We start from the raw sequence: 13,854 nt of genomic DNA on the forward strand, positions 1-13,854 counted from the left end.
GACAAAACATTAATAATTCAAAATTTTAGGCAACCCCAATTAACCTTTTAGCTCATTAGAAAAGGAGGAGAAAGAATAGTAATTACTTCGATTTTATGCTAATTCAGTACCACTTTCCACCATCTGAGATCCATGTCAAAAAAAAAAAAAAAAAAAAAAAAAAAAAAGAGTAAAAAGAGATGTACTAGAAAACGATTATAATACATTTATGTCACCAAGTTCTTGTTTTCTTAGAGCTGACAACAGCAGGCAAAAAAAAGAATACGCAGAAGATCCATGTTATAGTATACTGCCTGCAACAAGATATTTGGGGGGCAAAGCCTGAGCAAACAACTCCAAAAGTACTTGTTCTTAGATCACACAGATGGGAAGAACTTGTTGAGATTGAAAGGCAAAGAATAGAACTCTTCACTTCGCGTGTCTGTCTTGAATGACCGGAACTTGTCCCACCAGTGCATACCCCTGTCTTTCTTCGTTGTATTGTCTTTGTGGTGCAATGTAGTGTCTAAAAAGAATGCTAGTAACCCGGCAACAAAAGCTTCCGATGAAAACGGCACATTTATCATGTCGTTGAACTGCCATAATGTAGAAAATGAGTTCCAAGAGAGAAAAAAAAAAGGTCTGAAAGAATTGATATGGTTAGAAAAGGCATAATGGGTTACCCATCTTGCTCCAGTGTGAACAGGGCCATAACCATTAATAGCTGTGTACTCATTGAAGTACTGTGGTATTGATAAGCCCATGAAAACAGAGAACCCAAGTATAAACTTTGTCCTGAAGCTGTTTAAGTTACAAAACTGAAGGAAACTGAGACCTGCTGAACCTGCTCATGTGTAATGAAAGAATAATTAAAACGCTTGACCTTGAATGTGTACTATGACAATAAATAGTCACATTATTGAGAGGACATACCGACATATGCAAAGAAAAGGCAATATAGAGCTGCTACAATCGGAGCCGGAATTGAAGCAAAAACGGCACCAAATTTCCCTGGATAAACAAGAATCAGAACCATGTGCCTAAAACTAGAGATAGCGTTGCAGAGATTGTTAGACAGTTTACTCACCAAGAATGGAAAAGAAAATCATGAACCCTGCTGATATTTGAACAACCCTTCGACTGCCAACACGTGTCAGTGCCAACAAACCAGCATTTTCTCTGCAGTTAAACCGACAAAAGTTATCATGCCAATTCAAAGAATAAATAATTTGGTAGGAGAATCGAGAAGATGTTATTTCTAGGAAAGAATCCTACATAGATACTGATGATCCACTTCCAGTTCCAAATATCCCAGAGAAGAGAATTCCAACTCCCTGAGATCAGGATCAACAAAATTGAGGTCAACAATAAAAAGAAGTGTGCAACTTTTGCTATCACAAGTTTAGCTAGATCCTATTTTCAGCTATATTACTTCATTTATGCAGGTAAAATGAAGGCTGGAAAATGGATTGTCACTGAATAAGCAGCGAGGAATAAATTGCCAAAACAAGAGAGAAAACATAAGCAATCACAAAACTTGTACCTGCCAACCAACACCACGGCTAAGTATAGAAGGTGGCAATGGAGTGGCACTTGCATACCTCGACACAGCAATGAAAGCACCAGTGGACTGTTAAATCATAGAAAGAGCATGGACGTAAATTTCAGTGGATCATGAATAAACATAATAAGCTAGATTTGAAATAGAGAGTATGCCATGGTTGACGTCAAACACTTCATGAATTAATGAAGATTAAAAAGGGTTAGATTTATGCATATATACTGATAATTCAATGTGGATGTTCTATGGTGTTTAGACAGTGAAAAGATTATGACAGTAAAGGTCATCTAAAAATTTATTCTGTTGAAGAACAGAAAGAATAAATTCATCAGGCAGTTCAAACTCATATATATATAATACGTTCATCAGGTGTTTAGACAGTGAAAAGATTATGACAGTAAAGGTATTCTAAAAATTTATTCTGTTGAAGAACAGAGAAAATTCACCAGGCAGTTCAAACTCATATATATATATAATACGTTCATCACTGGGTATCCTGTTCCAGAACCACAAACTGAAGGATGAATGTACACTAAATGAAATAGGAACCATTCAAAAACTACGAATTAAGATTCATTAGAACAAGTGAGCAAACCTCTACAAGAGCAACAAATGAAGCAGCCATCATTGCAAAGGCCTCTCCAGCATCAAAAGTGGGAGCTCCCCATTGGAAAGGATATGGAACTCTTATCCTACATTAAAAATGGTAATGAAACAAATAAGGATCAGTAAGCAACAAAATAGCAGCTCAATGTAAAATGATGCCATCAAAAGGGTAAACATCGTCCTATTGTCATATACAAGGAAATTCAATAGAAGCATTACCATGGAGCAGCACCTATAATCCCTGCTCGATCTGTTCGGCAACTTGTTTGAGTTTTTGGTCCTGAATTCTTATATGCTCCACCAACAGTGAGGAGATGAGCATAAATCCAGACAATAACCACTGAGAATATTACAGCAAAGCGATGAAACACAGCCCTCTCTCCCTGTATCAAATGAGGTAGATACTGCAAGAACTCATCAAGATTACTTCCTCTATTTTACAAAGTTTTCATCAGATAAGACCAAATGTTTACCACCAAGCGAGCTAAAGTGAAACACAATATAAATGTACAATACAGTAGCAAATTATACCTGTGAGAAAATAACCAGGAGGATGATCTGTGGCAATCCTATCTCCACACACTTTGCAAGCTAGAAATCCCAAAGCCAATGTCAACTAATGAATAGTAACACAAAACAACTTGAAAAGAGAAGCCTAAATGCATACCAGAGGAAAACCAAATTCATAGAGCCCAAAGCCAGATAAAGCAACTAAAGGAACCGCAGATAATGGACTCAAGAACCTGTTCAGAAGGAAGCTTAAGTTGATTAGCATTAGTTTAAGCAACTTCTTCTATATTACAAAACCATGATTGGAATTCCAGACTGGAGAAACTTTTACTGATTCTAGAATGAAATATGATAATTGCTGGTATAAATCAGGAAGGTATGACTTGAAAAAGTTAATATGTTTTGGAGTTCAAACCAAAGCCGAACAGATAACTATTAGAAAGAATGAAATGAGAGAGATCAGATAAACCTTGCAACATTACGCCAAAGACCACTGAAGCCAACCACAATCTGTAAAGTTGAGGCAACAATTAGAGCACCTTGAATTCCACGCATTATCTTCTCAAATTTCTGAGTTTCCAATATATAGGAGCTTAGTCAGTATCATATCTGATCTAACAAATATTGAGGTAACACCACATCAAATCCAAATGACAGAAGTTCCAGCAAATAACCTCCTGGGGATTCAAAATGTCACTGTAACGACCAGCCAAAACAATTGAAATGGTTGTTGGCAAATAGGTATAAGAGCCGCCTATTACTGCAGGTAGGCGAGTACCAAACATTGTTTGAAACAATGTGTTCAATCCAGCCACAAATAGCAAAGTTTGAATCATCTTCGCCTTTTCTTCCTAAATCAGAGTTAAAACAGAATGAGCAAAGGATCCATATAAGAGAAATAAGAAGCAACATAAGGCCAAAAGTTTGGTCATTAAAGCTTACATTTCCTCCTCCCATTTGGGGAACTAGAGTAGTCGGTATAAGCACAGTTGTTCCGAGCATCACCAAGTAGTGTTGGAAACCAAGAAGAATTGCCTCAGCTGCATTTTTAGAAACAACTCCAAAATATAAAACTCAATGAAGCAAGAAACAAGTGCAGTTTGCGTTACAAAACAAATATGATTCACAGCCACCGTAACAAATGCAAGTACAAGCAAGAGAAAATTGAGAAATCTGTATTACAAAATGGTAAAGTAATTATTTTACATACAAAATCAATCAGAAACCAACACCATGAAAATATAAGAAAGAAAATAGAACTACATATTTTACTTGAAAAGATTGGATTATAATAAAGAACACGTTTTTTACAGAGTGATTACATTTAGCAAAATGTGATCAATATCATGTTACAATATAATCTACAAGAATTTATTTTGGAAAAACTGTAGAGTTAAAAACAACTGTAGCAAAAAGAGTCCTTAGTATATGGACCAAGGCACTTCGACTACGACATGCTTAATAATTCCAAAGAACCAAAGAACCAGACAAATAAAATCTTTTGGTTCAATAAGAAAAATTAATGTAGCAAGGAGGACCTACAATAAAAGAAAACAAAACAAATAAATAGAAAATTAATGAACTTACGCCAGGGAGGAGGACTAGTAATGCAGTAAGCAATATTAGGCAGTTGATCCTTCGCTGGATGTGGCTGCAACTCTTCCTGTTTTGGCGGCGGCGCGGCCCCTCCTCCTCCACCTCCTGCCATTTTCTCTCTCTGTCTCTCTTACGCACAGAAATTCCTTCTAAAATTATATGTAGTCCTTGCACACTAGAAAACCCAAATCTCAATACAAAATTCGGATCCCAAATCTCTCAAGACACCCCAGCAACGAACAACAGCCAAAATCACAATTCGCAAAAGAAAAGAATTAAAGAGAAAACCGCCACCCCTTCAGACAAATACCCAGAAAACCAGCTCAAAGGCGTATCAAGTGATAAGACTGATAAACAAACAGAGCAGAAAGAGAAAACAAGCAGAGAGCGAAGAAGCAGAATCAAAAGGCTGATATTGCAGTGAAAAACTCAAGATTCTACACTTTAAAATGCAACCTAACACAATGAACAGCTCTCGCAGAGGTGTAAAAATTGTAGCTTAATGGACTTTGTTCTAGAGAAAGAAAAGAAGGAGCCACTTGGAGAGGAAGTAACACAAAAGCGATTGTGAATGAAGAGGCAAAGAAAAGCAAAACGAGAGAGAGCCTCCCAAAGTAAGAAAGAAACCAAAATACCTCTCTGTAACCCAAAAGAATCTATCTTACATGCATTGCTTTAGAATTTTTAAAACTATATTTTAATTAATTAAATTTGTTAGTGTGGGTCTACTCTGTTTTTTTCTTTTCTTTTCTTCAACCACGTAAAGGAAAAGCTTCTCTGCATAAAAGCTTCTCCCGCACCGTCACCCTTACCCATCAGCTTGTTACTACCAATATTCCCTAATTCTTTTTGACTAAAGAAAGAATAATTAATACTGATTAACATGTAAAACTCCAAACTTTTACAGACCCATTAAGAGTATTAAACTGGAAAATAGACAGAAAGAAAGTAGAGCAAACTTTGTACCACTTTGTACAGCGGTGAAGTTTCTACTGTGACACTGATGAGAAAATGGAAAACAAGGCACAATTTATATAAAAGTAAATTAGTAAAGACGAGAAATTTGTTGATATTGGTGCGTATACGAATGTTTTTTATCTTTTATTTTTGTAGGATTGAAGTGAAAAGTCGTTTTCTTTTAGAGTGTTGTCAAACTTGTCCTCATATCTTCCTTCATTGTGTCTGTAACTGTGTCATTGCTGTATTGTGTTTTCTTTAGCTACTTCTGCTTCTGGGTTTCGCTTGACATTTCCTACTGAGCTGAACACATCTTGTAGAAATCATCTCTCTTTGCCTTGCCTACCTTGGGACTCAAAATTGCACTCTTGCATGAAAGTGATGCTTTCCAGATCTCGATCTTTTTTAAGTATTTTTATTTTGGGTATTAACGATAGCACTAATTAATACATCGATGGCTGTAAAAGGTCTAGTTTTGACTCTTTGAATGGTAGTATAAATCAAGAGCCTAATCTTCCATAAATTGGTATCATTCATAACTATTAAGGAGCAATACCAACTTTTAAGCAATTTTAGATATGAATCTATTAAAGCTTTTTTTTTTTTTTGAAAATAAATAATTCATATTTATTTAAAATAAACGAAGTGTTTAGACATAAGCCAATGTCTAGATGATTATTAACAATATATCAACATTATTATATGTAGAGAGAGATGGGTTAGTATTATTGTTATTATTTTTGAAGCTTGAGACGAGTGAATGTTTTGAAATTATTTCTTTTTATATATTTTTTTATTTATTAAAAGGTTTATAGACTAAAAGAATATTATGAACTATATAATAGGATAATTCTCTTTGTGCTCGTTAAACTGATGAAAATTTTTGTGATCTTCCATGTGATAAAGTACTAAAATGTGTTTAAATTCAGCAATTTTATAAGATTAAGAGTACTCATGGAAGGGATGGCGAGGAACCCAAACGGCAGGAGAACAAGGATGCTCCCAGGAAGGGGGAAAAAAACAGAAGAAGAAGATAGGATTGGGATGTATCATGTATCCTATCGTTATCAGATTTACTCTGCAATGAAGGTATTACTGAAAGTAATAAAATTAATCTCTCTTTTTATTCAGAGGAAAAACAAATACAGTCGAATAGAAGCGAAGGTTAAGAATGCCGGTCCTGCTGGCAGCTGCAACGTGTTACACAGAGACAGGCTCGTACTGCAATGGTGGTGGTACTTTGTTGGAAGGAAATAACCATACAACTTTGAAGTCAACGGTCAACAACAATGAAAAAGGAAAAGTACCACGCTCTGATGCATCCCCGCGTTAATTCAGTGTTGTGCCTTACAGTTAATTTTTAATCTGCCGCCAGATCAGCGGTCTTTGTCACATTTCTCTTTTTCGTTGGCAGCTTCGGTTTTGCAGCACCTGTCATAGATATACATATATATATATATATATATATATAGAGAGAGAGAGAGAGAGAGAGAGAGAGAGTAATTACTCAGATATCATTAAATACTTATAATTGGATTAAAATAGATTAGACGAACAAATAATTTGTTGATGATAATTTTTTACGTTTGGCAGAGTTAATATGTTTGATTGGCAAGGGTTCATAAATGAAACGTACGTGGAACAGACTCCAACTTTAATTGAGACAAAACAACGAAAGATTTTATTCCCTGCCCCACAAAAGTACCCTCTCCTTCCTTTCTTTGGACAATTATTAATCCTAATCATAATTAATTAATTAATTAATTTAATTAACTTTAAAAAAGGCAAAAGGGCAAAAGCATTTGTGCATAAAAAGAGGGGTCCGCATGTACAAAAATTCCTTCCCTCCAAAGCCATCAACGGATTTTATTATTCTTTTGACATTTCTAATTTTTTTTATTTATGAACTATTTATTTACGTAAAATAATTTATAGAAAAGGAATTTATTAAAAAATATTTTTCAAATGACTTATTTTCTATTATTTGGTTGTAATATTAAAAATTAATTTAAAATATTAAAGTCTTTATCTCATAAGACCATAAAAAATATTAACAATAATAGAAATTTTATAATTTAAAAATTTTATTCTTAAATATAAAAAGAATGCAAAAAAAATATAAATTATAAAAGCCACCGATGGCGATGGTGGTAGTTGATGATGGTGCTTGGTAGTAAATGGTGACCGGTGATAGTTACTATGATGATTAATAAATTAAAAAATATGGATTTATAATATTTGCCAACATTCGAAAATATTTTACTCTCTCAAAAATGAAAAATTGTTTTCTTTAAAAATGACTTATTTTTCTTTTAACCAAAAAAATATTTTCCATTGACTTTTTTTTTTGAACGCCCCAAATAATGAAAAATTGCGAAAAATATTTTTCTGCAAATTATTTTACGAAAACAAATGGAACCTCATACTTTATATATTTTCCTCTAAATTTAAATTATCATCAAACATAATTTTCTTTGAGTATTAATAAGGTAAAAATTTAAATTTAAATCTATTATCAGATAATACATTGAATAAATACTGTGGTATGCAAAATACGTTCTTTTAAACTTATATTATAATAAGCAATAACATACAAAAACTATAAGAAAACTATAAGGTTTGGGGGTTTTGATTATAACCCACCATCAATTTTATGTTAATTATAATTTTCAATTTTTTAAAATATCATTAATAAGAAGAGTAAAACTGAAACAAAAACTATAAGAAGATACGTTGATTTTTTCTTTTTTAATATATATATATATATATATATATATATATATATATATATATATATATATATACTTATTTTCATTCTACTGTTTGAGAAGAAAGTGAAACTTTAAAACCCTAGCTTAGAAAATTTTTGAGACATATGTCGACATACTTCACTTAAATTACTTTACTGTAAAGATGCTTTAAGAAGCTTTCGGTTAGAGCCATACTGCCATTCCAAAATAGTAGCTTTTAATTTCATAAAGCTCTTGATATTTTAGATTATTATTATTACACGTTCCATTACGATTTACCAATCAATATTCAATAATTCAACTAGAATGTAATCAAAATTATATTATAACGCAACTAAAGATTAACAAACGAACAAAGATTCATACTACTAATAGAATACCAAAATCATCTTTATCTACATTTTATTGGTTCCGCCATCCTCATTTCAATTCAAATAAACATAATCTGATAATAGAGGAAGAAGAAGAACAAGAAGCAATACATTCGAACTCCACTTTACTCATGGTGGCAACTGGCAAGGACTGTATCCAAAGCTCCTTTTACACTTGAAATTTAAATAAATGGCGTAAAGGTTAAAAAGCAAGAATAAAACTTTTATCGTAATTACTATGAAGTAGTCGGTGGTCACCTACTCCAACAGAAACATCACTCTAAGATTTTGCTCATTTCCCAAATGATTTGACTCTAATCTCCTACTCATAATAATAATAATAATAATAATAATAATATGAATGTCAATCATGATCTGCCTCAACAAGGAAAAGTTAAAAGAGCATTTCTAAATTCTAAGGAAACATCATCAAATTCAACATTCCACACATCTGGCATTCTTTGCCAATTTTAAAGATCCAAAAAACAGTTTCGAAATAACATTTAACTGTTATTAAAACTTTTACACATAAAATATGCAAAATTCACCCTAAAAGCAAACTTTAAGGATCGCTAATCATAATGTCCTACAAAATGCCTTTTTTAGCAATAATTTAAACATAACTGCCAAACATACAGTATACATCCTCAAAGTTAAGTCAAACGACATTATAAATGCCACTTCTAAATTACAGTTTCCAACTCAGTAGCTTGAATCTTCAAATTGCCAGTCTTACAATCATGTCATCCTATGACACCAAAGATAACAGAGGGTGTTGGTGCTCAGAATATAAAACTTTAGATGATTGGCAGCAAACTCACACGTGTCTATGTGTGTGTCTTTGTGCAAGAGAGCATGATTGGCAACTACATCATTCTAGGTTCAATGAAACGCAAAGGGTGATGCTTCAATTTTATGCGATAGGTTATCTTCTTTTCACAGAAAGGAGAAATCGACTTATAACTTGGGTAAGAATTCAGAGTAATTTGGTAATATTTCAATAAAGATAACAGCAAATATACTTCCTATGAATACAAGGTAACGAGCTTATCTGACATTTTAACATCAACAAGTTACATGGCAGCAGACTACGGACTTGCAATAACTTAGAAACCAGGACCAATTCTGTTCTGGTAGTACCATATCAGGATTGGAAATATTAGAGGCAACAAAATGAAAGAATAGCTACTAATTAATTCTAGGTGAAAACTATATTTCTTCATCGATGTAACTTGAATTGTCTTAACATGGAAACATGTTCTTCAGTTAAGGTTGTACCACGGTTGGGTGCAAGCAACATACCCGCAATAATCCATTTCTCAAGGTGCCTTTCCCAGCAGTGATAAGATTTGTAATACATTCATCACTGACTGGCACCACGAACTTGTAACCTCTTTCTCTCAAACTCAAGCTGGAATGGAGCAACATATAAACAAATAAATTTCTGAATTTCATAGAAATTCAACATGATCTCATTTTTTGTAATATCTTACCACTTTCTTCACCCTATCATTAGCAGCTGGAGTTCCTCCAATTACACATTCAGGGAGATATGGACTGCCAACCCTCACTTCATTCATAACCACGATTACAGTCTTGTCCCAGCGAACAGGAAGCCTGGTTATATACAGTGAGGTTGATTATAAGAAGCAATAACATACTAATTATTCAACGATATGCACTCATCATGTGAAGTAAAACTGATTTCATAGATTAAATATAAATGACACTGAAACATTAGAGCTTATTCAAAAGTTTTTGAGCTGCCCACACAAGAAACAATATAATTTAAAATCTGAAAACTATAACTTCTTCTTCTTCTCATCATCATCATCATCATCATTATTATTATTATCGAGAGATGAAAGGATGGGTGAGGGAGGTGGGTCAACAGTATCAGAAGTTTTAGATGACATGCTGTTATTGGTTAATGCCTTGGCTAATCATATTAGATAACAGTTTATCATTGTTAGTGACCCCATACAGAGCATAATCATAATCATATCATTAGACCTCAACAATTTCATTTAATGCAGAAGATTAAGCCAGCACCGATGAAATGAACAATGCAGCTCTGAGAATAGGACTTCACTATATATTTACTCAATGTTCAAAGTACAACAGATGTAGGGATTTTATTCATTGAATCCACAAGTGAATTTAAATGAACAAATGGTTTTGCAGATTAGGGTTTTTGCTAGTTTAGAGTTGAATGAGTTCAAAATGTGGGGCTTTAAGAATTATGCTAAGCGAGAACTTGTAAGAAGGGATAGATTAAAATCATAATTCTGGCATGACTTGAAAGTAAAACTCTGAAGAGTCTTATCTCTTGCGTTTTCTTTATCTGAGCCAGGTCAAGCTCTTGCTGTTGAAGACTTTTAGGATTCAAATCCTAATAGAATATGGAACAGCCTAAGAGTTCATGAAAAACCAGGCAATAAAGTAACTTCTTGGACTTCCAATAACATAATTGATTTGTGTTTTAAAGGCATCTATGCCTGGTGAGTGAGTACTCTATCTTCTCTGCTTATTTTATCCCTTCTTCCCCAAGTTCTGCTGCCAAGGATTCTCAGGTCATTACTCATAGGAAGCTTGATGACAATCAAGACCCTCATCTTGCTCAATCAGGCCTCTAAATTCATCACAAAAGTATGAGCCATTGCTTGAACATTATTTTCCACTCTTTCTCCAATAATAAAACCACTCATAACAAGCTGTAAATAGCTGCTTTCCCTGAAAACTATTGCTTAGTATCTGACAAATTCATCAACTATTGCCATCAAACTAGATTATCTCCAACCATATTTAAACCCGAAAAATTTGACACATTCCACCTCAATTTAGAAATTGAGGATGCAACTTATTTCAAGCCCTTCAAAAAATGCAACAGGGTAAATCTCTTTTCTTCTCTATGTTTAAAAACCATTAGCTTTGCCACAAACAGCAAAAGCCACCATCTAAAATTCTGATGATGCTGAAAAAAATTCTCTTACACCTTATATTCAATTTAATTCTGCTAACCACAAACATCTCTAGGAAGTTCTACTTGACTATTCCATACTTGTGATAAGAAATCCTTGTTCAACAATTTTATTCAATGATATGCAGACCATCGAGGTCAAGCTAACTCCATAGACCACCATACCTCCAGCACCAACATTCAAATATCTCCACATATGACAAAATCTTTACATATTTCAAAATGCAAAACCTTCATTTCATTTCTGATTTTCTAGATTCATCTATTGCATTAGAAAAGTAAATATACTTTGACAAAGTCTATATATGCATCTGTGATGACCATGCTAACTTCCTAAACATTTTTAAGGGTGAAAGCACACACAGACACAATGACCCCAAAAGTGCACAACAAGAATACACAAAGTATATTATGTGATTAGCATCAAAAAGTTGTCACAATTACTTCCCACAAAAGAATTATCTGGCCAGCATGGTTGCACCTTTGTTTCCAAATTATAAGTCAATTTTCTATTGTTTATTATTAATGAAAAAAAAGGAAAGTTTTTCCTTACAACTATAAATGCACTTAGTTCAATCAACAAGATGTGCTAAAACTTAATCAGACCTATTAATTTGAACATGCCACTGTAGATGGACTAAATCAATAAACTCAAAATCAAAAAAATATTACGAGGTTAACATAGAATCGGAGGAAGGAACATACGTCTTAGACAAGGCATCAAAGATGCTCTGCGCCTCAGCAGTGACACCCACTCCAATCCTCTCTGCCTCTGCTTCTGCTTGCCTGCAAATCCAATTCACCTCCTTAAATACAAGGCAGAAACAATAACCCAAAGCAAAAAATATAAACCCCCAAGTAGGTTATGTACCAATTATAAAAATCACCTTAAAGCTAATTCCTCTCTAGCTTGAAGGCTATGAAGATCAATATAACACTTCTTGACATCAAGCGGATCCTCGGCTTGACCCAGAAAAGAAAACTCCTTTATATAATTAGCTTTCAAAAACCTTATGTTTCTCCTAGGCCCAGTTTTGGATCCCTCTTGTGGGACAAGGAAGTTAAGGAAACCAAAGAAAAAATAAAGCGCCACATAATGAACGATTAGGGTTAGCTCTAAAAAAGAAACAGAGATAAATGAGCAGGCTAACAATTAACATGTAATGGAGAATAATAGAGTAAAAGAAGGATATGAAGAACGAGGATGTTGGACGGACGGTCAAAGGTTATGACTTGGCCTTCGAATTCCTCGCCTAAGGTGGTCTTGATGGAAAGCAAGCAGCCCACTGCAAAGTCTTCGCTGTTGTTGCTACCTTCCATGGCTGCCCTCTACTAATGCTCTTGATTCAGTTTCTTTCACTCGTTATTTCATTTGTTTTCTTTTGGGTTTTATGTTTTGTTTTGTGAGCGTACTTTTCAATTGGGCCTTAAGCCCAACGTCTTATTACAGTCAATACTATACCAATTGGGTTCAGTCCAATCCAAGCCCAATGTCCCATTACTATAATTTTTTTGTAAATAAAAATAAAAGAAAATGAAGGGTACGTTCTTCCTCTCTCTGTGACTGAGCAATTGAGCATGGAAGAGGAGGAGTTTATGGTGGGGCAATATAAGATTATAAGTGGTGGGTAGGTGGTGGTCCACGTGGATTGCAATATTATTTTTGTGGGTAGGGAAAATTAGCTGGTCACCACCACTCACCAATCACCAAATCCTTCTGGTTCTAGATAACAGACATGAATGATGTTCATTCATTATTAGGCACCATTGCCTAGAAGGCTAGAACCAGAACATAACATGTCCTTTTGTTTACAATATCACATGCCAAACACATGCTTTCTAATTAATTAATGATACCGAGTATGTCAGTCTTTCTGGAATTTTTAAAACAAAATAGTAGTAATAATTTACATTTTATAAATTAAAAAAAAACGAAGAAGAAGAGAAGCAGCAGCAGGCTGCCAATGGGGAGAAACCCTAATTAGCCTCGTTATAATGTCGGTGAAGCATGTGTTAGTTAAATACCTACAATACAAACACAAGCCATTCAGTTTGTTGTCTTACTCTGTATTTATTTCCATGATCTATAATATTTCAGATCTGATTAACCTAATTTTAATAATATATTTGATGTGTAGGTATAGAGTTTGGTGAGAAAATTGACATGAAATGAAAGGACATTATCCCTACGATTTGAGGGCAAGTCCAATGACACATGAAAACAGCATGTAATTGTTTGTCAGGACTCAGGACTCTTGATACAGTACAGTAACGCAAGTAGAAAACAAATCATAAGATTCAAAATGTAGGAGCCTACATATTGGAGACACTGAAAGCTGTGCTTGCAGTTTCCTCATACAATTTTGGGCATGTCCAATCTGGCAAAGGTGCCCTTAAACCTTAATAATGCTAATCAAAACTTATGGCTCTTCATTAAAATACCCTCCACTTGTCACTTTCCCAGTTGCAATCTAATATTTCAATAGATCACAAGTACAGTCCAAAGCTCTAAATTAAAGATTCTATAATCCAATGTTATATATA

General features: G+C 34.0%; 2 protein-coding genes across 3 annotated transcripts; both read right to left on the minus strand.

The window, feature by feature from the left end:
• Positions 1 to 182: 182 nt before the first annotated feature.
• LOC105649848 (nucleobase-ascorbate transporter 6) lies at positions 183 to 5,194 on the minus strand. The gene is made up of 14 exons (XM_012236659.4): positions 4,244 to 5,194; positions 3,599 to 3,696; positions 3,331 to 3,507; positions 3,126 to 3,226; positions 2,814 to 2,889; positions 2,678 to 2,737; positions 2,366 to 2,550; positions 2,136 to 2,232; positions 1,523 to 1,609; positions 1,255 to 1,313; positions 1,067 to 1,158; positions 913 to 990; positions 663 to 823; positions 183 to 575 (listed from the first exon to the last, which is right to left on the minus strand). The coding sequence occupies exons 1-14, from the start codon at positions 4,362 to 4,364 to the stop codon at positions 357 to 359; spliced, it is 1,611 nt and encodes a 536-aa protein (XP_012092049.1). The 5' UTR covers positions 4,365 to 5,194; the 3' UTR covers positions 183 to 356.
• A 3,672-nt stretch (positions 5,195 to 8,866) lies between these two features.
• On the minus strand, positions 8,867 to 12,686 carry LOC105649849 (uncharacterized). Of its 2 annotated transcripts, XR_016321032.1 has the most exons (6): positions 12,503 to 12,686; positions 12,198 to 12,356; positions 12,016 to 12,096; positions 9,824 to 9,947; positions 9,633 to 9,741; positions 8,867 to 9,078 (listed from the first exon to the last, which is right to left on the minus strand). XR_016321032.1 is itself a non-coding variant. In XM_089722123.1 (5 exons), the coding sequence occupies exons 1-5, from the start codon at positions 12,628 to 12,630 to the stop codon at positions 9,694 to 9,696; spliced, it is 540 nt and encodes a 179-aa protein (XP_089578249.1). In that variant the 5' UTR covers positions 12,631 to 12,686; the 3' UTR covers positions 9,527 to 9,693. The 2 variants fall into 2 exon arrangements, 1 of the variants encoding a protein (XP_089578249.1); XM_089722123.1 differs by lacking the exon at positions 8,867 to 9,078 and having other exon boundaries at positions 9,527 to 9,741.
• Positions 12,687 to 13,854: the final 1,168 nt, after the last annotated feature.

This window comes from Jatropha curcas, chromosome 5, assembly GCF_041381405.1.
Source record: "Jatropha curcas cultivar XTBG-Jc1 chromosome 5, XTBG_Jcur_1.0, whole genome shotgun sequence".
In the NCBI taxonomy this organism is placed as follows: Eukaryota; Viridiplantae; Streptophyta; class Magnoliopsida; order Malpighiales; family Euphorbiaceae; genus Jatropha; species Jatropha curcas.

Coding starts and splice junctions, on each gene's coding strand:
- LOC105649848 (XM_012236659.4), bottom strand. CDS start 4,364: ATGGCAGGAGGTGGAGGAGGAGGGGCCGCGCCGCCGCCAAAACAGGAA. Junction 3,227..3,330: donor ACATTTTGAATCCCCAGGAG/GTTATTTGCTGG, acceptor TTGGAAACTCAG/AAATTTGAGAAGATAATGCG. Junction 2,551..2,677: donor TCCTGGTTATTTTCTCACAG/GTATAATTTGCT, acceptor GAGTTCTTGCAG/TATCTACCTCATTTGATACA.
- LOC105649849 (XM_089722123.1), bottom strand. CDS start 12,630: ATGGAAGGTAGCAACAACAGCGAAGACTTTGCAGTGGGCTGCTTGCTT. Junction 12,097..12,197: donor AGAGAGGAATTAGCTTTAAG/GTGATTTTTATA, acceptor TTGGATTTGCAG/GCAAGCAGAAGCAGAGGCAG. Junction 9,742..9,823: donor ATGATAGGGTGAAGAAAGTG/GTAAGATATTAC, acceptor GCTCCATTCCAG/CTTGAGTTTGAGAGAAAGAG.